The 25,276-nt window shown below is 40.5% G+C and overlaps 1 protein-coding gene across 1 annotated transcript in view; it reads left to right on the forward strand.

Annotated features, from left to right (window-relative positions):
- The window catches only part of sez6b (seizure related 6 homolog b), a gene marked incomplete at its 3' end in the record, with an annotated part of 165,605 nt that overhangs the window by 121,155 nt on the left and 19,174 nt on the right, over positions 1-25,276 (forward strand). Inside the window, exons 6-10 of the mRNA XM_079272313.1 lie at positions 1,309-1,503; positions 3,217-3,355; positions 11,967-12,163; positions 13,620-13,814; positions 19,959-20,150. Coding sequence (XP_079128439.1) covers positions 1,309-1,503; positions 3,217-3,355; positions 11,967-12,163; positions 13,620-13,814; positions 19,959-20,150 — 918 coding nt within the window. The remainder of the gene's footprint in view (positions 1-1,308; positions 1,504-3,216; positions 3,356-11,966; positions 12,164-13,619; positions 13,815-19,958; positions 20,151-25,276) is intronic.

Here is a 25,276-nt window from a genome sequence, read left to right on the forward strand (position 1 = left end):
TCATTAGTCCTGATGGGCAGTGGGTGTGAATGGTTCATTAGTCCTGATGGGCAGTGGGTGTGAATGGTTCATTAGTCCTGATGGGCAGTGGGTGTGAATGGTTCATTAGTCCTGATGGGCAGTGGATGTGAATGGCTGAATGGTTCATTAGTCCTGATGGGCAGTGGATGTGAATGGTTCATTAGTCCTGATGGGCAGTGGGTGTGAATGGGTGATAAGTCCTGATGGGCAGTGGATGTGAATGGGTGAATGGTTCATTAGTCCTGATGGGCAGTGGATGTGAATGGGTGAATGATGACATGTAGTGTTAAAGCGCTTTGAGTGGTCGGAAGACCAGAGAAGCGCTATACAAGTACAGTCTAATTACCTTTCTTCTTTATACATTCTCCTCAAAATAATGTATCCAGTCAGAACTATTTGCAAGTGGATGAAATTCATAAATTCATCTTGAAGTTTGTTCATGGCATTTGGTTCTATACAGATTTATTATTAGTCACATTACTATTATTATTACCGATACCATTACTGCTTTTATTATCATTATCATTCTACTATAGCCACCGCTTTTGTTATTAGTAGTCGTAATTTTTCTAACATTATTCTGCTTACTACTCTCATTTGATGAATCATTTATATCACATACATAGAATGTGTTGTAACTCTGTTATGTTGTTAATTCTGTACACATGACATCTATCACACTTCTGCCATCCTGATAGAGGATCCTCCTCTGTTACTCTCTTTGGGGTTTCTTCCTTTTTTTCTCCCTGTTAAAGGGTTTATTTTTTCCTGTTCCGATGTGAGGGTCCTGGGACAGAGGATGTCGCATGTGTACAGATTGTAAAGCCCTCTGAGGCAAATTTGTGATTTGTGATTTTGGGCAATACAAAATACAATTACTTGAATTCTAAAATGTAGCTAAATGTAGCTTCTGGACACAATGTGGGATAATGCTCCTTAACATGTCTACAAAAATGTATCAAATGTAGGTGTGACTACAATTCTAGCAACGTCATGCTAACATCAGCAAGCTAACATCTAGAGCTGATGGCATTATTATCAATTCTGCAGGCATTAGCCTAAAGTTCATCCTCTGGGAACCATACACGTTGTAACCAGATTTTGTATCAGTCCATGTAGTAGATCCTCTTGATACCTTGAATATTTGTACCAAATTGCATGGCAACACTTTAACACCCTAATGTGTCAACTTTAGTAACTTCAAGGTTGAATTTGAAGCCCAAAATAAATCCACTGACTTCTTTGTGAAATCTCCTTTCCGCTACTGAAAATGTCTTTGTACCACAGCTTTTGCAGCGGGCCACTGCTACGAACCCTTCGTGAAGTATGGTAACCTGACCAGTAGCGACAACACTTGGGCAGTGGGAGCTGTGGTGGAGTTTGCCTGTGACCCTGGCTATACCCTGGAACAGGGATCTGTCACGATTGAATGCGTGGACCCCAACAATCCCCAGTGGAACGAGACCGAACCTGCCTGCAGAGGTCTGTATGTCTGTGTATTGTTTAAATACATCCTGTTTCAAATAGTTTACATTATTATTTTATTTTACGCAATATGCTTACATGATTTACTTAAAATGAGAGACATGGGTCAGTAGAAAGAGACATTTCAGCAGTAGTCAGGGCTGTTGGTACTGTTATTGCAGTTTGGGTCCAACTTTACCTCCAATGGATGTTTGTCTGTAAACACACAAGATTACAGTATAATTTAATTAGATTAGACGGGACCCAAGAAAAACTTATGCTGTCTTTTGATTATTACTCAGTCAACAAACATGCAAGAAATTACTTTATTGACACGCAATGCAACACCCAATATTTAGTAAAATAACAAAATGTTCACTCCTCAGAGTTTTAGTACAACATAGTTCATAGTAGGGCTGTCAGAATCGGCAATAATTTCATTCAAATATTTCCTCCATAAAAACAACCATTTGAATATCTATTGTTGTGCATTCGTGCATGAGACCATGTCCTAATTGAGTTTGACGTGAGCAACATCAGCTACAAATTCAGTTTGCCTTGTTTTCTATTAGAATATCCTAACCAGCAGCGAGCAATGCAGCGCTGCAAAGGACTGCGCAGTGCGACATTGGTGCGGCGTTTTCAGATGAGTGTTTGTCAGACGGCCTGTTTCTATATATTCCTATCGCTTTCTTTGAAAGATCCACAATGAACAAGAAACTGCTGATTGTTAAAGATGAAATAAGGCAACATGATTCCACAGACATACGTGAAATAACCATGTCAATAGCATATTACATATAATGTGTAAAATGTGCCGCGATCACTAAAATATTTGATGGCTTGCATTAGGCAACAAAACCACTTAATTAGGTTTTGGAAAAACATCATACTTTTGCTTAAAATAAGTACGTAAAATTTGTAAACAGGTCACAAACATCACTAACGTAACTTCACAATAACTCACCAACACTTTGCAGCACAAACACGGGTCTCCTGGTTGAAAGTCCTGGAAAGTGGTGTGTTTGTTTGCCCTACCACTTCCCCTCCCTCTCACCACTGTTTATAGTATGTCACTGGCTCTGAACTTTGCATATTCACGTCCACCCGATTGACTTTCCAGTGGCATTGGCAACCCTTCTACGTAATGCGCTGTTAAGAGGTCATGGCCATTATGAGTAATTATTTTATTGTCCTGTTATCTGTTCGTCTGTGCACTTTATTTTATATTTTACTGTAAATTTGAATATGTTTCTACTTTTTGCACTGTGTTGATTGTTGTTTAATTAATGTTATGCACCACCCGTCATGTCAAATTCCTTGTATGTGCAACATACCGTAGCAATAAATGGTTATGGTTCTGATTCTGAGATCAGACTGAACGAGCAGTCTTATTACGATACCTTCTCATTTCAAAAAGCTTTCTATAACGTGACAGCTGGATGGAGGGAAAGTTTCCTACTTGTTTCCTACTTCCAATTGTATTTCAGCATAACTATATGCTAGGCTGCTTGTGTTTCAATGGCATTCAACAATTAAGATATGTTTCTTTTATTAAATTAAAATCAAAACTGAAGTATTGAATTATTGAAAATATATTGTTTTGGCATTAAACTAATTGTATCCGTGATTTCTGACCACCAGCCCTTTTGCAGTATGTGTGCTTATTCAATAAACTGTACCCTCAGCATTGCCTGTCTTAATTTCCATGGTTGTGTGTGTATCTTCTAGCTGTGTGTAGTGGCGAGATCACAGACTCAGCTGGAGTGGTGCTGTCTCCTAACTGGCCTGAAGCCTACGATAAAGGCCAGGACTGTATCTGGGGAATCCACGTTGAGGAGGACAAGAGGATCATGGTGGACATTCAAGTGTAGGTATCCGCCTTCCAAATGTGCAGTTTGATCCGCCTCCTCACCCTTTACCCTTTGATATGCATGAAACCATGTTACTACAAACCCCCTCCTTGGCCTCTTTGAATCAAAATCATCACTCAACCCACATCTCCTGTGCTGTGTACACTAGTCCTCGATTCTAACATGCAGTTTGAAGATTACAAAGAATTACCAACCATGACTGGTAACACGCATTAAAAACACAACACGCTGCTGATGAAAGAGCGCTCGGCTTGTGAATGAGATGTGTAAGTGCCACACAGACAAAGGTTAATTAGGTGCAGCGGAGAAAACTAATTATATCACACACACACACACACACACACACACACACACACACACTCCTGTAGTGGCTGCTGTGTGGGAGTAGAGGGGTGCAAGTGTAGAGCATGGGAGTGTGTGTTTCCTGTGATTGTGATGTTGAGGTGAAGACACAGAACAACACACTGCCATGTCAGAGCCTGATAAGTCAGTCAGCCGTTGAAAATCATTTGCCATTTTCAAGCAAATTAAGGAGGGCTTATTTGCTTAGGTTGCATCTTCAGCTCTGTGTCTTGTCTCATCTCTCTCTCTTTCTGAAAAGCACCTGTGCTCTTGTTGTACTTTAAAAAGCACTGATTAAAGGCCTCTTCTGGTTTTTGAAAGGAAGTCTGTCAACATAAGTAATTGTTGCTGTTTATACAGCAGAGCGCGTGATTTCAGTAGGGCTACATCCACACCAATACGTTTTTGTTCAAAAACCACATGATCCATGAGTGTTTTAGCACCATTTCAGAAAAAATCTCTGTCCATAATGACACACCTGAAAACGCATATCCCATAACAGGATGATTCGTCTGCTTGGTTGGTTGCGTAGGTACAGAACAAGCATAGCAGGCCATACTAACAGGTTTCGCTTGATACCCCTCTATCTACTCAATGCAACAGAGACAAATGCCCTGGAAAAATAACTTTCAAGGCTCCTCCTAGGTTATGAATGCCTAACTTAGCTCTTGCTCTTATCTCTCTTTCTCACACAAATCAAATTCACTTCAAAAAAAAGAACAGCTACAAATTACCGTAAATTCTGGACTATAGAGCGCACCTATAGGCCGCACCTGCTAATTTTTAAAAGAAAAAAGAAATTGTGCATAAATAAGCCGCACTTGTCTATAAGCCGCAGGTGTCCCCGTTGAAACAAGAGACATTCACGTGGCAAGATGTTACAGCAAAGATTTTTTTTTTACTTTTAATTAAATAAATGCCGGTAACATCCACAACTACATACATACCGCAAATGCTTTTTCTCAGAACAGTGCTTTTAACAGTACTAAAGTTGTCTTCTTCAGTATCGGAATTGAACAGCCTGAAGGTATGTAATTATTTCGTCACACATTTTCTCGGCGAAAATACAGGAACCTACCAGCAAAAGTCATTGATCACTATCGCCATCGTCCTCCTGTGCACTAAAACCATTGAAGTCCTCTTCTTCAGTGTCGGAATGAAACAGCCTCAGAATTGCTTCGTTGCACTCAGTCTCAGTCTCTCTTTCGTTTGCGCTCTCAATGTCACTTTCCTCCCGAGGCAAATCCGCCCCTGAGCTTGCGCTGTCCTCCTCATCTCGCAGTAGTCCAGCCTTTCGGAAGCCGTTGGTGATGGTGGATTCTTTGACACTGCTCCACGCTGTTAGGATCCACTGGCAGACTTGAGACTTGAGAGTTGAAAGTTGCTCTTCACATGTGGCCAGTTTTTGTGAAGGATTTCTCTCCGTCCGTCATCCAAGCCTCCCACTGAACTCGGAGTGCCACCTTAAATGAACGGTTCACACTAATGTCGAGGGGCTGCAAATACTTTGTTGTGCCCCCAGGAATCACAGCTGGAATTGAGTTTGTCGTCTTGATGGCTGCTTTCACAGAATCTGGTATATGGGCCCTCATGCTGTCCAAAACAAGCAATGCCGTTTTTCTTTGAAAAAGTCCCCCCGGTCGCTTCCCGTAGCATTCATTCAGCCATTCCTTCATTAGGCTTTCTATCATCCACCCTTTCTTGTTGACTTTCACGGCGATTCCTTTCGGCATTGTCATCCGCTTAAAAATCACCAGTGGAAGCTTTAGTCCGGATGCTGTGCAGCTCAGAATACAAGTGAAATGCGTTCTCTCATGGCCAGTTGTTTTCAGCGTGACGGACGACTCACCTTTTTTATTAACAGTCCTAGTGCCTAGTCCTAGTGCCTAACGTGCCCTAATTGACAGGCCTTTTTGTTGCATAAATCTGAAACACCAAGATGGTCCACCTCTAAAATCTTCAATATTCTTTTCGGTGGTGATTGTTTTAGCTTTCAGTCGGATCTGCATGGTGGAAACACCTCGGCCGTCTGCTCTCTGTGTGTTCACTGTGGAAGTTTGAGTCTGTTCCACAGCGAGGAGGCCAGAGCACGTGTCCGGCTGCTTTGTACAGTCGACACGCTGCAACAATAAATCTACCAAAACTGGTTTACAATTAAAGGAATTTAATCCCACTGATTACGATTACAGTTACACAATGGAGTAAATTACTCCTAAGAAATATTACAATATTAACCCACTTTGGAAAAAACTACCTCTGGTCCCAGGACACAGCCGTCCCAGGCAACCACACGCTAAAAAGAGGCAGAAAAACACTTTCTATCTCCCGCCCTCATATCCCTTCGCAACTCCTCCCCTTCCGTCTATCTCAACTTCTATTAGCTAACTTCCCTGTGTACTTCTGTAAACGCCTGTCTTCAAGTCTCTCTTTCCCTGAGCTCCTAACACATTCAAAGACTTCTATAATAATCCTTCAGTATAAACGTTAAACTTCTGCTTAACACTTTATGCTTATCTTAATTATGCATTTCCAAAACACTTATGTTTATGACTAATTATGAATTCTTAATTATGAATTATTAAACACTTATTATATCTACTGATCACACAGTTCTTTGCTCAAATTTCTTACATCACCCAGTCTTTAAGAACGTTTTCAAGTTCGGGCCATCTGCTTTTCTTGCCTCTGAAAGCTTTTGTCGTCTTTTTGCAGCGGGTCAGTTCTTCATGCTGCCGTCTCCAGCGTCTCACCATCGATTCATTGATGCCGAGCGTACGTGCAGCAGCTCTATTTCCTTATTCGACAGCCAGCCGGATCGCTTTTAACTTGAAAGCCGCATCATATGCATTTCTTCGTGTCTTTTCCATGATGAGGGTGCGTGCACGAAGCGCAAAATGGCCGGAGACACGCTGTTCATCTCCGGGTCAAATAACGACCTGTTAACGGCCTGTTTCATGTATCGTCATGTGCAAATACATGTGACATGTATTCATCCGCCATATGATCCGTGATGAGAGAGCCATACAGCGATCATAGTTTGTCGATTTTTGACCAAAATTGTGGCAAATCTTCTCGATATCTTCTAGATATGATCTTAGTTCATGTATAATTGTGTTTGCAGTGTTTACAATGGCTGGTATGAAGAAGAAAGAAGAAACCATTTTTATTGTCATATACATGTACACGAAATTTGACTACTGCATTTGACCCATCCCTGTATATAGGGAGCAGTGGGCTGCCATTGATCGGCGCCCGGGGATGTTGCTCGGACTATTTTTTTAATATGTCTGGACTATTAATTATTTTTCTTCGTGACAAATGCTTTCTACGACACGCTGAGTGCTACACTTTTCTAAACAGACCCCTGTGAGGGTCTCTCGGGTCCAAATGAATCTTTTAGCCCCCACATGGCTCGACCAGAATGCTCACTCTTTGTTGCACATTTGAAATGTCCTGGCCTTTGATCATTAAAAGTATTTGTTCGTTTAGCTCCGTGCCTGAGTCTTCGTGGCGTTTTGTTGTGGTTTAAGAGCCGTACCATAACAGTGGTCCAGTTTCCCAAAGAGCGCTCATGGGAATAAACCAAAAACAGACATTTTCACGGAGAGAAGCATTCTAATCTAGCACAAAGTCTCCTCCCTGTCTCAACATATGCCCAGCAGGTGTCTGATCATGTACATGAAGCTTATCAAGAGCAGCTGTTCTCCCAGAGCCCTCTGGGTGAGACAGTGTACAGAGATATGAGGCCTTTAATAAGGTCCACACCGACACCTGTGCACACACACACATATCTCCTGCTCCATCTGTGTAATGGCAGGAGGGACATTATCACAACGGTGTATCAAATGACTTTTATGGATGACCTTTAAATGAAATAGGAGGGAGTAAAATGTTTGATTAAAGTGAAGGTAAGGGCAGTAAATTAAATTAAACCACCTACATAATTAAGACTACTGTCCACTGCTTCTGGATGGAAATCAAAAACATTGGCCTTTTAAACTAAAGTAACTTTTAAAGTGGTTATTAGTCTGCAATATTAAAAGAACAATCCAACTTGGGTCCTCAGCAATACACCCGCTAAGTGTGAAGTGGATCAGATGAACGGTTCTGGATATATGTGGAGGACACACATATTTACAAAGACAGAGATGTCTCCTTTTATAGTTAGATGATGATGCTACAGCGGAACCTAATGGCCAAATTGCACCAAAGTTGTCATTGTGACTCAGACATATTATTTACATATGTCCACCAAACGTTAATCAAAAATCACAATAGCACAAAGCATAAAGGAGATATGACATTTGTTTGCTCTAGTGAAGAAGACTTGAAACAAGCAATTGAGACTATAGATGTTTACTCAGGGAATAAATCAAGTGAGAAGTAGGGTCGTTTTCTCATAGACTTTTATACAACCAGACCTCTTTTTTCAACCAGAGGAGTAGCCCCCTGATGACTATTCGAGAGAATGCAGGTTTTCCACGTAACTTTTCAGAACTTGGAGAACGAACAGTCCCATTCAAGTCAACGTAGCATGTTGGTCAGAACTGTGGCCATTTTGAATGTGTCCCCTTTCCATTGCATCCGTTGTAGCGGGCTAACTCCCGTACAAACCGACCTATAGCAAACTAGAGTGGGATTGAGAATCATTAATTGATGTAATGTAACGATTCTTAATTCCACTCTGGCATGATGATTAAAGGAAAATGCCAGCTTAATGTGGATGGCAGGCCAAAACGGAGGTCTCAAACTAGTGAGTGACTTTATGGCCCCACAGACGTGTTTTGTATCCATAACAACAAACAACAATCAACATTTTATTTAGATCTATAGTGACAACGGTAAAAACTTCAATGTTCCTCCTACTTCTATGCTATTTAGTTCCAACCATTCTCTTCATGTATTTCTTACTTTTGGAAAGATGGTAATAGAAGATCATGAAGTGAATAGTTGGCGTAAATGTGTTGGCAGCTGGTCCCATGGGCCAGGCCAAACTCAGCCCTGTTTTTTTAAATTGAACTAAATCAAATTAGTGTCAGGGAATGGAGGCTGTGATTGATTTTTCTCTACAGATTCACTGCAGAGCCGCACAAAGCCTTGTTCAGCTTAATCAAAACAAATTTGAAGCCAGCCGACAATACTTCTCAATCTGCCTCGCTCTCTGAGCAGGTGAGAGGCTTTATCCGTTAGCATTCAAAAAACATGGAACACAACAAGTTTAGAAGACGGCACACTCATTTTGCTATGCTTGTGAGGACCAGACTTAGATCTTCAGATGGACAAAATCCTTATCAAGGTGAGGCCAGCTTTCCAGATGTCCCCTTTCATGTTGTGTTTAAGAGTAGGATTAACATTATGTTAAAGTTGTTTAGGTGAAATCTTTTGTAGGATTATAATTTGAGTTTATGGAGTCATGTTTTTCAGAGACTGCATGCATCAAGCACTGACATTCTGCGGTGGCAATATATTTTGTCAGAATTCTTCTCAGTTGAAATCACCTTAATTAAAACTGGCTGACAGACTGAATTAATTAATTTGCTAGAGAGCAAACTAAATAAGATAGGGAAAGTAAGACTTACTTTTGAATGTTTGACAAGCTACTTACTTACAGTGTAGACTAGTATACTTATGACAGTATATTATTTTGGCAAGAAAAGTACATTTTGTATTAACAGGATACAGTTGAATACAGTTCAATCAGACTTGACTCAACTTTGGAACAACGTCAATATTGAATATGTCACAATAATCAGGAGAAATTTGGCTTCAATTTTGTTGTCACATCACTATTTATATTTTTACACATTTTTCATCTGTAGGCGGTTCCTGATTGATTGTTTTACATTGTCTTTTGGAAAAAAATAAATCCTCGCTTCATATCTCTGAATCACAACCTATGTCTCTAATTTGTTGTAATGTTGTGCTCAAGAACAGCTGTTTCCCCTGGTTTGAGAAGCAGTCAACCAAAATGTCATCTTCTTACATCAAGTCAGCTAGCTATCCAGCTATATATATATATATATATATATATATATATATATATATATATATATATATATATATATATATATATATATATATATATATATATATATCAATGAAAAAGAAATGGCCACAAAAGCGGATTCAATTGACACAAGTCAACAGGTTGTTCTAAGTTCCCCAGAATTTGAAACTCTTCAAATATTTACTTATTTGTAGCATACGAACCTCAAAGAATGTATCAACTAAAAAGTTGTTGTCAATGAGCCTTCATCACCAAGAACACACACACTGTAATGTATTTGGACTCAATCCCACATACACCGGCCTGCTGCCACAAATACTCACCAGAACACCAAATGCTGAAAATTGTCCTCATCAAATGCACAATTCCACCTGTTTGAGTAAAAGTTCATAAAAACTACATCTCAGAGAAAAAAACACAGTGTTGTTTTTGATGGAATTGATTGCTGATAATAGGAAAAATATAGAATAACACCAGACTGACTTTACTCACCAGTAATAATGGGTCATGATTGCTTCATTGGAAACATTAACTTGATGTCAGGATAGATCAATGAAATGAAACGAAAACATGGCAATGCAGTCACTTTATCCTGGCTTGTAAAATTGAGCCACATAAAAAATGGGATGATTTTATCTGAATGCAACTTTTTTTTAAAGGAATTAGTGATTTTTCACTGCGCTCATATATAACATAATCACAACACAGTTACAGTTAGCATGTGGTATGTAATGGTCTATTTCGCCACGTGTGTGTGACGTGACTGGTTTACTGTATGCAGCCCATGAAGTTGTAGTTGGTTGTTTTTATTTCTGAGGCAGGCCCAAAATGCATATCAGTCAGAATTCTGGACCACAAATAAGGACCAGTTCTCTTCCCGAGAGAGATTGGTTTACAACTGGGTCAGGTTATGTTAAGATCAGAAGTTTACAGTTAGAGATTGAGAATCAATGTATTCAATGGAAGTTCCTTGCAAGTGTAGGAATACAAATTATACGTGTGTGTGTGTGTGTGTGCATGTGTCCACAGCTAACAGAAGACTAATGATTCTGCCAGTGAAAAGACAAACACTACCGACTGAAGTTCTCGTCTGTTCACTACCTCACACAGTTTTTGTTTAAAAAAATGTCATCCTCTGTCAGGCGTTGTAATATATCGATTCAATCCACGCCTCTTGAACCTTTGATTTTCTGGCATTCCCATACTGATGGCATTCAATCTCAGGCTGGCTAATGAGTTTTATCAGGAGCCGCTGGTGATTAATTAGAGACAGCAAAGAACATGTCACTGCTTTATTCTGGCTAAGCCATTACTTCCATGCTCTAAATCTTCTCTGTGCAAAGAGATAGCTTAGCTCTGAGGTTTGTAAGACTTCCAGCTTTACAGGCTATGTTCAAATCAGCACAAATACTTTGACAGGGAAACTGTGAAAGTAAGAGTGCTTATTCAGCGTGATGTTGATTCATAGACAGAAATGTTTGTTTTTCATTGTCAACGTCGTGATTTTTGTGTTCCTCGTCAGTCTCCATCAGCCAGGAAATAGCATCTAGAATATTCTGAAAATAGAAATTCTGTAAATTTTTCAGTGTGATGTGAACCACAAGATCTCATCTTATCGATAGTCACATGACTATCATGACACTGGATTTCTCAGGAGCAATGGAACAGGAACCACGCTGTCCGTTGTGAATGATGTTAATGGTAAATGGACCTGCATTTATATCATGGCTTTCCAGTCTTCCAGGCACTCAAAGTGCTTTAACACTACAAGTCAACATTCAACCCATTCTCACATATTCATACACTGATGGCAAAGGCTACCATGCAAGGTGCCACCTGCACACGAGGACCCAAAACGAATTCACATTCACGAACATTTATACACCGAAGGCACGGGGTTCAGTGTCTTGCCCAAGGACACTTCGGACAGATCGAACTGCCGATCTTATGATTTGGCCTTACCTCTGAGCCACAGATGTCTGTTTCAGTGATAAGATGCCTTGGTTTGCCCTGGAGTTGTCGTTGCTCTCTTTACTATAATTAAAAAAATGTAAGGACGGACTGTGAGGTGTACTATTAACGTTATGTTGTGTATCATGGGAAAAAGAGGTAAATATTTTTAAAGTTGGGGCCAGAGGGAGAAGAGAGTGAAATGTATCTATATCCACCTGTTATTTTATGCGCATAGAAACAAACTCAATATGTTTTTAGGTGGACATTAAACACAGATGTGATTTTGTGTGTGTCTCCCGTTTCAGATTGAATATTGGGAAGAATGATCTGTTGACCTTTTATGATGGCGATGATCTTACAGCTAAAGTCCTGGGTCAGTATGGAGGATCAAAGTCCAGATTTAAGCTCTACACCTCCACAGCAGACCTCACCATCCAGTTCCAGTCTGACCCTGCCACCAACGTCTACGGCTACGGCAACGGCTTCATAGTCCACTTCTTTGGTAAGCCATAGAAGCAGTGCCCATGGATAACTCAACCACATGGACTAGGCTAGGCTCCTCACATCCCGACTCTAGCTTTGTATTTCTACTGTCCATATTCTCTTCTCCCTTTTGGTGAAGTGTATTTCTTAGAATGCTTAGGTATTCTTCAATGTCATTTGTGAGTAAAATCTGATATTGTTCTGGTGTATCAGGAATGTATCAGTGAGTTCTACCCAGAGGAGGAGGGAATTTGTTTTTACAGTCCTTAAAAATGTAAGCAATAAGAGGCTGTCCCTTGTGTTGGTGGGGCCTTTCCATCAGCACCATGCCGTAGTCAACACACTATATCTGATAAGAGTTAATGAATTCAGAGCGAGGGAAATGCTATAGAATACAGATGGACAAGGAGGAATAAAGCGAGGGAAATCATGAATCTCATTGGTGGAATGTAAACACGAGACAGCGTGGGCAGTCATCAGAGAATGTTGCTTCCCTAAAGTTTCCAAGTGATATTTGTCCGATTAGACTCCTAAGCAGAGGGCCTGCGCCTGCTGCTGCTAGAGGGGAAACTAGAGCGTCATAGATTGAAGCTCAGGGCCGCTGACCAAGTATAGTTATTTGATGACTTGGGAATGAGAATGTGTTGTAAATACAGATCACTGGCCTTGAGACGGGCAGGCTAAGGCAGGAGTTTTCATCCCTCACAAAAACACACCAATAACTGTCATGTATGTAGGTGCTATGTGTAGGTATCAGGGGTGTAACGGTACGCATATTCGTACTGAACCGTTTGGTACGAGGCTCACGGTTCGGTACGCTTTTCTACTGTACCGACACGTACCGAACCGTGGCTTCACTGTATCGTATCGAACCCAACCGTGAATTTTGTGAACTGTTACACCCCTAGTAGGTATGTGTGTATAAATGCGGATATAGGGTATCTGGGTGGTGCTGGGGGAAAGACCATCGGATCATCAATTTCACAAAGGTTCATCTTCAATATGAGTGAGCAGTCTGCCTATAACAACAAAAGATATTTAGTTTATAAAGTTGATATGTTGATATGTTGGCATGATGGTGACTCTAAAGGAAAGCTCAAGGAGCATACAAAATGGAAAGGGTTGATCTTCTGAGGACCATGAGTATCTCATATGAATTTCATTGCAGTGTGACACTTACATTTAGCTATTTCTTAAGTGCAAAAGTAGAGGAAAGGGCAGAAGGTAATTGAAAATGTCAGGGATCGTCCTCGGGGATCATGAATATGCTGGAATTTCCTGATAAATTACCAGCTAAGATTTCTTGCTATGAACCAAAGTGTTGGGCAGACAGAAACTGACTGACTGACATTAGTATCTGTATGCCACTCAAACTTTACATTTTCCTAATGTCTTGCCTTTCTCACTTCCTTGCTGTCTCTCTCTAACCCCTCCCTCCCTCCCCCACACACACACACACACACACACACCTGCAGAAGTAGCTCGTAATGACACCTGCCCCGAGCTTCCAGAGATCTCTAATGGCTGGAAGAGTTCATCTCACCCTGAGCTGGTTCAGGGCACCGTGGTGACCTACCAGTGTTACCCTGGTTTTCAGGTGGTGGGTGCTGAGCTGCTCATGTGCCAATGGGACCTCACCTGGAGCGGCGACTTACCAAGCTGTGAAAGAGGTTGGTACACAAACACGGCCATCACTACTGAATCATCCACTTGAGACCATATAAGCTTAGTACCAAAGTGTCCATTGTGCTTTCATCACCAACAAGGAAATATATGTAGGAGATGATGTTGATAGATCATGTCAGACAAATCCAACAAGATAAACTTTTTTATTTTTTACAAACCTTTTCGTGAGCCTTTTGTGACATGTCAGTTAGCCTTGACATTAACCTAAGATTCCAAGTTAACTACAACTTGTCAAACAGCTTCATCACCTTGCAGGTAAATGTGTAACACTGGCTGTCACAGAACAGGCAGAAACCCACAAGCACAACTCGGGACAGCAAGTTAGGAGCAAGTCCAAAATCTTTAATCTGATAAGCAAGCATAGGTTAAAACCAGGCAAACAGAGAAGGCTGAGGTAACACGTGTTGGGAATGAAAAGGAGTGTGTTTGAGTTATCAGCATATAATAACCGTAGCTGTGTTTCAGCTGCAGGACAGCAGTGAAGGCCCAGGTATAAAATGCACGGCCCGCCACTGCTGAAATGGTGAGCGTAATGCAACAAGTCAATCTGTCAAATGATCATGGAAATTTGGAAAATGTCAATCTGGTGAGTGAGTGGAAGGAGCAAGTCAGGTGGTGAATGTGATGGTGGGAAAGGGGTTTTCAGAGGGCAGGTGGGCATGACTGACTAGAAACATGGAAACCAGGCAGGATGGATGAATGAGTGTTCATTGGATGAATAAAAGAGTGTTTTCAGACACAGGACAGTTTTCTATGAGCACTCCACAATTTGTATTTATTTCCACCACGCCACATATGCAAACCTAACTACCAATTACAGTAATGAAGGACAAGAAGAATGAATGATTGTTTCTCAGAGAGACGCTTTGTAAAATAGACATCAAATCTACACCCAAACCTAATTTTTAATCCTACAGCAGCCACTTCATTAAGTGAATGAAGGCAAAATTACATGATCAGGTCAAATCTATAAGTCCGATTTTTCATAAGGTTACTACACACTCACATACACACACGCACACAAGCAGGTGCCAGTGACTAGCCCAACTGGCAGCAGTTGGGGACCTCGGCTCCAACATGGCTGAGTTCCATCCTGTGTTTGTGGCCTAGCTGGCCCCTCTGCTGCTGGAACCAGAACAGGCCTGACTGGATGCCGGGACAGACACAACTCATTTCTTAATCCTCTGTGGGCTCATGTAACCTGGCTCAGACAAACAGAGCTAGACTGTCTGTACAAACAGAGATCCCTGATAACAGCTTCTGTTATAAGATCCAAATAGCATCTAAAGGCACTTCATTTGATAATGTGAATTATCTACACAGATATTTTTCATATTATATTGCACATTTTGTACAATATGCATTTAAAGCAATATGTGATTTGGACACCTGGTCACAGGTTGCATGTTACTTGAGCTATAATCAGAACATTTCCTGAAAAGCTCAAACTATCCAGTGTTTCCTAAGAAACATGAAATATTTTATGTTTACATCAGTTGATTTTTTTTTGCCTTCCAGGCAGCCTTTTCGGTATTACAGTAACTAAACATCGAACAAAAGGTTCGTAAATTTGTGTTATGGTAGATTATTTCTCTGTTGTAACAATGCTTCTTGGCAATACATTTTATACCGTTGGAAAGCCTGTTTATTTACCTTTCAAACGGTGCCCCATTTGTAAGGATCATGCATTTCTGGGATGGGCAGCACAGCTGAGTATGTGGGTTGCGCCCATGAAAAATCTGCCAAATGTTCTCTGCCAAACAGCTTATTCTGCTGTTGCTATTGACCGTCAGGCCCGTTTGCGCCGGTGTCGGCAACACCTGCACCGGAACCTGAACATGTGGAGGAACGTTATGTTCAGCGATGAGTCCAGATTCTGCCTAAGGAAGTTGGATCGTTGGGTCAAAGTGTGGAGAAGACTGGGAGAACGCTATGCTGATTGCTGCACCGATGTGATGGTGTGGGGCGGCATCTCCATCACTGGAAAAACGAGGCTTGTCTTCATTGGAGGCAATCTCAATGCAGAGAGATATCGAGATGAGATGCTGCAACCAGTGGCAATCCCATTTCTCCACAGTCTGGGACCGAACTCCATCCTCCAAGACGACAATGCTCGCCCCCACAGAGCGGTTATCAGAGACTACTCCAGAATGTGGGAGTAGAGAAGATGGAATGGCCTGCCAACAGTCCTGACCTCAACCCAATTGAACACTTGTGGGATCAGCTTGGGCGTGGTGTTCGTGCCAGGCTGTGTATGGTTCTTCCACACGCTACTGAGGCTCCTGTTTGTTAAATGAATAAATTGTGAAATTGCCAATATGTCTTGTTTCTTCCTTGTTACTGATATACTTCAATCATCTAATCCACCAAACAAGTCAATAGCAACAGCAGAATAAGCTGTTTGGCATTGGCAGAGAACATTTGGCAAATTTTTCATGGGCGCAACCCACATACTCAGCTGTGCTGCTCATCCCACAAATGCATGTTCCTTACAAATGGGGCACCGTTTGAAAGGTAGATAAACAGGCTTTCCAACGGTATAACATTTATTGCCAAGAAGCATTGTTACAACAGAGAAATAATCTACCAAACAGCAATTTCCGAACTTTTTGTTCGATGTTTATTTATCAAAAAAGCTTCCTTTATGGAGGTAACTAATTTCCTTGAATTAATTGAGCAAGTTTGTGTTTTATTGCTTGTGTATTCAAATTGTTTCAATCATAAGAAGATCATGGGTTATTTCTGATTCAAAAATACAGTTGAACAAGTGACACAGTCAATAGTGCATAACCACACAACCAGTATGTAACTGACAAAGGTCAATTATATTGACCTTTTGTCAACAGGTCAACCACACAGCAGATATGTGTGGTTGTCTGTTCTTTGCAGTGTGGGTTTTTGTATTATACTGGCATGAACAAAAACAGTGTGTGTCTGGAGGGGAGGAAAAACACATAAAAAAAGGTGAATCAATACAACATGCTTTGGAAAAAACGAGTAGTAATGTATAGTTTATATGTGTTATAGTAAATGTAAATAGCTCTTAAACCTCTTGAACACGACAGCCCCCTTTGGCTCGAGGGGGGTGGGGGGGGGGGTGTTAAAAAAATAAAAAAATAAAAATAAAATACCTGTGTAACAAAGACATTCTGGGCGAAACAACCACGGGAGCCATTTTACACACTGCAAAACACAATTATACATGAACTAAGATCATATCTAGAAGAATACTACAAGTTTTACCACAAAACCACGTTTTCCTGGGCAAAAAACTGCAGTACTATACTCTTTGTTTTGGTCTCTGACGAGAAAGCATGGAGCGATTTTGGCGAATGAGCACATCCAGAGGACTGTGCTTCGAAAAAACTTACGTTTTGATGATTTTATGGACGAAAAACGGATCTTTTCCAGCGGATTTGGGCGCAGCTGTGTCCGCCATGTTGTGCTGTGTGTCTGTGAGTGGTATCAATGCGCTGGCACACTGAATGAGGAAATGGCAGGCGAAACTGTGAGCTGGACCAATCCATGTTGGGAGGGGGGTTCGCCCAGCATTTTCCGATTTTTAGTCAGTAAACAGACAAGGAGATTGTCAAACACCCCCGCATGGCTCCCGTTGGACTATCGACCACATCGAAAAATGTGTTTTTTGTGAAAATCGAGCAGGCACAGCCTATTTCACAGTCCATTTTACAGTCACACAGACACAAATTATGATTCATATATTTTTATGATTGACAGATATTGACACATCATAACTGCTCAAAATGATTCCAAATGGTGTCAAACTGCTTTATTAGGATTATTGAACACTCTTAGTGACAAGAAAAGTGAATATATCGTTAATATTTAGTTATATACTATATAAAATTTGAATACAGCAATGCAACCAAATGCTTCCAAAAATGATAATTTAGCATGCCTTTGCTTGGTTTATGCTGGCCTGCTTCACTCAATCGAAGTCAAATCAGTTTTAGAGACTGTAAAACCGGTTGTGCTATGTCATTGAAATTTTTAGGCTTCATTTCAAGTAATATTTTTGAAACAAGTGCTTTTTTTCAGGCGAACCTGAAAACTTTTTCAATTTGATCTGTGCCATATGTGTATTTGTTATTAATCAGTAACATATACATTTACAGCAGGGGTCTCAAACTCATTTTCACTCCGGGCCACATCAGCATCATGGTCGCCCACAAAGGGCCGGTTGTAAATGTAACTACTCGAAACATATTGTTAAATAACTCTCTGCATTCACAGTTTAAAGTAGTCTTCAATGTACTCACAATACATTTCCATGTTAAATGTACAGTAACCAGTCAAAGAGCTGCTTCTATAACTGTTTAAGTATCTCATAATTTTGACTTTCAATCTCATCTTTTTGACTTTCTATCTCAGAATTATGACTTTCTAGTTATGACTTTCTATCTAATAACTTCGACTTTCTATCTCATAATTTCGACTATGGGGATATTTTTATTATTATTCGTCTAACTTAAAAAAAAAAAAAAAAGATTTTTTTTTTTTTACTTTTTTTTTTTTGCTGGCGGATTCGCGGGCCACATAAAATGACATAGCGGGCCGGATTTGGACCGCGGGCCGGGAGTTTGAGACCCCTGATTTACAGATATCAGCACATCTCACAAGTGTTACCTGTATTATACAATCAAAACATTATTAAAATAGACCTTGTAGTTGCAGAAATACACTCTCTTTAGTATGGGTATGCAATTTTCGAGCAGAGGCCTAAAAATAGGGGCAGTGTTCAAGAGGTTTTAAGATAAAAAGTGTGAAGATCTTCCCAATTACCCCTTAAATTCAACAGCTAAATGCCTTTTACTTTGATGACAGCTTTGCACTCATCTCATCCTCATGAGGTAGTCACCTGGAATTACGGCGCACAAACAGGGATTAGCTCATAATGCCTAGAGCTGTTGTCAAAGCAAAAATATGTCTACTTACCAATGATTGTTATGTACGTATTGCAAATATAGTATAGTTTATTGTTTTAATGTATTCACTTACTACAATTGTTTCATTATGGCCCTATTTACACCTGGCGTTAACATGCGTCTTGGGCGATGGGATCACAAGTGGACAGTGATAAATACAAGTGTAAGCAACCACCAAGACACATTGTGATCTGATCACTTGGACCACTTGCTCAGGTGGTCTGGAACGGATTTTTCCACATATCTTTTATAGTGTAAACGATTTAAAGTCCTGATGTGTCCCCAAATACGTCACCAAAGCTTCGGCTCTCTCCTTTTGTTCCTCCTTTTTCTGATCTCCAGTTGTTTCTCAAACAGCATACACTGTTGTAGCTGAGGGTTAGGAGTTTGTGCATATACTCATAAAAGTAATAAAATAAATAAACAGAGGCTCTGTAGTCTGAACGAAGACAGCTAACTCTTTATTTCTCCAACATCGTCAACAGCAACATACATTATTACAGCTACACTCTTTCTGTTCTCATCTTTCATAATAAAAGCCCTAGACAAAAACTGCATCACTACTTACCAGAGGGAACTTAAATTCCTTGAGAGCCATTTGCTAAGAGGCAACTCAACAGAATAACTTTGTCCATGACGCCATGAGAATGTGGAAAATCGCTTCGAGATATATTACGAGTGCGTTAAACATCTTAGGCAATTCATATTTCTTCTTTTAATGTCCAGCAGACTAGGCACAGGAAGTGCATTGCTGTTTCCCGCCGCTAGAAACAACAATGCATGGTCGGTGCAAATGTAAATTATGTACATGCTTATTTGCATATTGAGAGGGGAAGTGAAATCTGATCACAAGTGGTCACTAGAGATGCATGTGGAAACACATGTTGATGCTGGCTGTGAACAAGCCCTTTGTGTTTTATTATAACGTATTCTCAGTTGATTCTGTCTTGTACACCTTCATAATGCTCAACCTGTTTGCTCATACATTGTACATCTTTACCCCGCTAATCCTTTATCACTAGTAACAGTGTTACAGACAAGCTGCATTGGTAAACATTAGTGTAAAGTGTACAGTTTGCTGATGTTGAGTTAAAGTAACATCTCTCTGTCGAGGGGAGACAGAGAAAGACAGAAACTGTTGGTTGACAATAACCAACCCTCTTTCCCTGTCTGTCCATCCAGTGTTGTCTTGCGCTGACCCTGGAAAGGTGGAGAACAGCAGGCGGGTGCTGTCAGGTCCCCATCTCACCGTGGCTTCAACCATCCAGTACATCTGTAACAAGGGCTTCTCTCTGTCTGGAAACAGCCTGCTCACCTGCTTCAACCGAGGGTCCATGGGCCCCAAGTGGAACCAGAAGCTGCCTCGATGCCTGCGTACGTACGAGTTAGTGTTTCTCAGGGCATATGTGGTTAGACCAGAAACTGATTTCAAATGATGAGACACAAATTCCATTTAATTTAGACAGCCGGTGCTTGTCTGGTCTATGCTGCTCACTTTATGAAGTGATTGGCCAGCTGTGGAGGTGTGAAAGTATTGCACACGACTGCTACAAGATAATATGTTGTGTGCACATGATAGAGAAACTAAAGGTTAAAAGCTGTTTTTACAGCCAGGAATAGGGCCAGAATTTGTACTTCCTCTGGGAATTGACTTTTTATAATCAAGCTGTTTGTTATGCACGATGGCACTTTATTTACATTCAAACTATATGTCTTAATCATTAAAAAAGTGAAATGTCGTCTCTGTTTACTTTCTAGACTAATTATGAACTCTGATGTGTTCTAAATATAGTTTTAGTTGTTAGTCATTCGTTTTTGTATGGGGTAGAAACAGAGAACTTCATTATGGAAATTAAATTTATTTATGAAAAAATACCCTGCTGAAGGAAAATAAAAGTATGCTGTGGGGTCAGATGATTATGACAATCATGATGAAGAGAAATGTACTTCATATTATCAATCAACGAGCAATTGTTTTCAACCATTGTTGAAAAGTTAGATCAGACCTGGGCATTATACGGCCCCACGGGACGTCAATGTAAAATTAGGAATGAAACGTAAATAAGTGTACATCATGCACGGAATACAGCTGCATTGCTATTTATTGTTGCTGGGCTTTTTTTCTCAATGTACGTACATTAGTACGTACGTGCATGTGTGCGAGCAGCAGCGTCACTGCAACGTGTTGGCGATGCAGAGTGGGCACGGACATCTGAGGCTTTGCTAGCTAAGCTGCAAAAGCAACATGCTCAGAAGATGTTGGTTCTCTTTGGATCGACCTACATATGTCAACAAACATTCTCCGTGATGAAGTTTAACAAATCCAGATCCTCTCTCACTGACGATCACCTGTCAGCTGTCCTTCACAGTTCACCTCACGCATTCAACCTAACTTCAGAGCACTCGTTCAAGACCAACACAGACTAGATTTCTCGCACTGAACTGAAAAACAGAAAATGAGGACATTAGACTACAAACAATAGTAATAAAAGTACTAATTTTGCTGATCCCTGTAAATGTTTTACTGTTATATATGGATATTACATAATGTATATTTTTTGGATCATTCTTTAACTCCTTTATACACTGTTGTTCAGTTTGGCTAGTTAGGTCGGGAAAGTGCAATATTTCTCTCTGAGATGTAGTGGAGTGGAAGTACAAAGTTGAACAAAATAGAAACACTCAAGTAAAGTACCTTGAATTTGTACTTAAGTACAGTACTTAAGCAAATATAACTAAATATATTTTCTGAAGTAACCATACAATTTACTGCTTTTTATAAAGAGGTGGAATAACAGTGAGCAGGTATGAGTTCAGTCTATTGGTCCGGCGCTCAGTGTTTCTCATGTGGCCCCTTGGGAAAAATAATTGCTCACCCCTGCTATAGGCTAACTTCTTACTCTTCCATCTTTTGATTAAATTGTTTTTTCTGGATTAGTTTAGAGGCTGTTATGTTACAAAGACCATCACACATTGGGCGACTCACTGGGTTAAGAGGGTTGTCTCCGCAAGGTCAACGGTTCGATCCTTCACTGCGACGTGTCACGTGTCGAAGTGTCCCTGAGCAAGACACTGAAACCCTAACGGCTCCCCAGGCGTCTGTCATTGGCAGACCACCCATCCCTATATACAGGGGTGGGTCAAATGCAGAGACAAATTTCCCCCTTAAGTATAATAAATTTAAATTTAAAACAATTCTAAAAATTCTTCCCATAGGCTTACATTCTAAATCATATTTGTGGTCAAAATGTTTGGAGCTCAAGCCCCAACGATGGAGGAACCTTCCAGTCGTGGAAGAAAATTGTCATGTTTGTAGATTGTTGGTATACTTAACAACTTAATCTCCTTTTATTCTGGTTTTAGTACTAATGCTGTCTATCACATAGTTTACCTCCTTAAAGAGCTTCTATCACCAAGAGAAGTTAATTAGCCTGGTTTTGAATTTGTTTTCGTGTCCCATGATATCCTGAATCTTAAAACTGAAAAGAATGAAGCAATAAAACTGTGAAGTTTAAAAATATTGATTATTAACACAAAGTATGAGCTATTAAACTATGCTCAATGTTTTCATGCAAGACAAAAAGTTTCTTAATTAATATTACCAGACATATTTCTTATGTATCAAGTAAGGCTTCTGTAATTACTTTATCTTTTAAATGAATGATTGTGGTGGATGTTTTCTGTCTTTTTGTGATTTTAACATACACTAGCTGACCTTAGTTCCTTGACTTCCTGCTACTCCTTTGTTTCTGATTCAGCTGGCAAGCTAAAAGTGCGTCAGCCTGATTCAAATATAATTTCCTCTTCATCTTCAACAGCCTTGAAGGCATTAACCTCATTGCATGAACGTCTCATACTCTGCCTCACCTACTCTCTAGGTTGAGACATATGGTTTGATGGCACTGACTAATAATTAATTTAACCGGACAACGGAAATTACTTTGGAGAAGATAAGCCAGTCCATTGTTATGCATGAGATGGAGATCATGAACAAAAGACAATTGTCAAAAAAGTGCAAAATTGTACTGCCAAAAATGATTCAGGATCAAACAATTGCAGAGAAGGATGTATAACTAGAAAAAGCATTTCCTGCTGAAAATGCGTTGGAATGCTGAAAACTGAAATTAATCGCAAAAACATTGCTGAAAATAGATATCCAATTCAAAAACAAATTGCAAAAACCTTAATAATTCAAAGAGTTTAAAGATTACAAATATGAAAAGTCATATCACACCTCTCCTGAAAGAGCTGAACATTTTGATATTTGAACAGTTTCTGTGGCTTAAAAAAATTCATCAGTGGTGATATTTGTAGGAGTATAAGTTTTAGTAGCATTTGAATAAGTACTAGTAGTAGTGATATTTGTAGTCGTAGTAGAAGTTGTAGTTGTAGTAGAAGTATTATTAGAAGTAGAAGTATTAGTAATTAGAAGAAGTAGTAGAAGACGTAGTATCAGCAGTCATAGTAACAGCTGTAGTATTGGTCGTAGTATTTAATATCACAGTAGTAGTAGTAGTAGTAGTAATAGTAATGGCAGTAGAAGATGTAGCAGTAGTAGTAGTACTAGTAGCAGTCGTACTAATAGCTGTAGTAGTATTACTACTTTTAGTAGCATGAATAGCAGTAGTAGTAGTAGCAGTTGTCGTATAAGTAATAGTAGTAGTGGTAGTAATAGCAGTAGTGGTAGTAATAATATTGATGGTAGCAGTAGTAGCAGTAATAGTAGCAACAGCAAAAGTTATAGTCGAAGTAGTAATACTATATTAGCAGCAGCAGTAGTAGTTGTCGCAGTATTAGTAAGAGCATTCATTTTTTTAACAAAAAAGCCTAATTTTGAGCGTGTTTAAATACAGTTAATCCATGGGGCTTTTATTTTGAAAGGGTGGTGCTGGGTGGGGGAGAGGAGACATAATCATAATGTCTGACACACATAAACAGAGGTTATTAAATGCCTGGCTTCATCACAAGCATTTCGGTTAGAATTCACTCTTTGGGGCTTTTATTTTGAAATGGGGTGTGTGTGGGGGGGGGGGGTCCTCTAAGACCTGAATGACTGTATGAGAGAGACATAGACAGGGAGAGAGAAGAAAGAATTACTGAGAGAGAGAGAGAAGAAAGAATTTGTGAGAGAGAGAGAGAAGAAAGAATTTGTGAGAGAGAGAGAGAGAAGAAAGAATTTGTGAGAGAGAGAGAGGGAGGCAGAGAGAGAGCGAGAGAGAGGCTCTGATATCTCTGGCAAACTTTCTCATTTGGAGATTGTCCGATGTTTTATCTTTTACAGTTTAGGTGACTGTTGTCCTGCTCTGCCATGTCTTTCCTCACCTCTCCCTCTTGTGTCGCGGTGTGTGTAAATGTCACTCGAATCAGGAAACTTATCAGAATACTCATGTCTGATTGGCCGAGATGCAACATGTAACAGCTGCAACAAATCATGTGTGTGCGGCTTTTATTTTAAAATGGGGTGGGTGTGTGTGTGTGTGGGGGGGGGGGGGGGGTGGAGGAGGGGGGAAAGACCTCTAAAGATCCCTAAGACCTGAATGACTGTTGTTAGATCCTGGGGTACTTCTGGCCCGATACGGGGCTACTTACTGACTCAGCTCTCTATTAAAAGATTGTCGAGCTGGTGTTCTTGCGAGGGAACTCGCCTGGCTCCGCTAACTGCCGTTACTCCCGACGTCTACCCTGCTTCCTCCGGTCTGAGCGCACTCGGCCGAGAGACCAGTCCTAGCCCCGGGCGCTCCTACCAGTCGCGTCGGTTATGGCAGCTTCCCTCTTATGGATCCGTGCTCTTGGTAAATGCCAGGTTAGGTTTTAACGGCTAGGATTAATTCTTTCTAAAGCCGTAAGGGGTTGTTAAGTGGATTCGGTCTCTAGGATAACCTTTCAGAACTCAGTTGTTAGACATACAATGGCTTTAACTTTTTACTGCCACGAGGAACTTTTTACTACTTGAGCAAATGAATGCACTTGAGAAATTTACTTTAAATGCAGATTAGATATTTATTGCAGGTTATATTTTAGTTAGTTTGCAAGGGTTAAAGCTACAGCTCACATATAATGTCACTACACTTGATTCGTTACGTTAATTTTCTTCTCAGGTTATACTCATTAGTTTTAGTTGCCGAGACGGCTCGGTTGGAGCTGGATGTTCAATGGTGCGATGAAAAGGTTCTTTTGGAGTTGTTAGGAGCGAAGGTCCGGCCGGACCCTCAGTCCTCCTGCTCTCGCAGCGAAGTCCGTTCAACAGTCCTCAAAACTCAGTACAAAGTCTTTCTCGGGCTGCTGCGTCTTCTCCGTTGTCCAGTTGGTAAAGGCGAGCAGGGGGGAGAGGTGATTCTCCGTCTTTCAATTTTTGTCCACGAACGGCGGTCTTCTTTCCGTGAACAGAGACGAAGTCCTCGGACGCGGCTGTCGAACGAGGTCCAGTGTTTCTCCATGGATGGCTCGGTCGGCGTCCCATCGTGAATTCCCAGTTTGCTGTTTGCAAGTCACTTCTTTTA

This window comes from Melanostigma gelatinosum (genome assembly GCF_949748355.1).
Source record: "Melanostigma gelatinosum genome assembly, chromosome: 7".
NCBI classification, from domain to species: Eukaryota; Metazoa; Chordata; class Actinopteri; order Perciformes; family Zoarcidae; genus Melanostigma; species Melanostigma gelatinosum.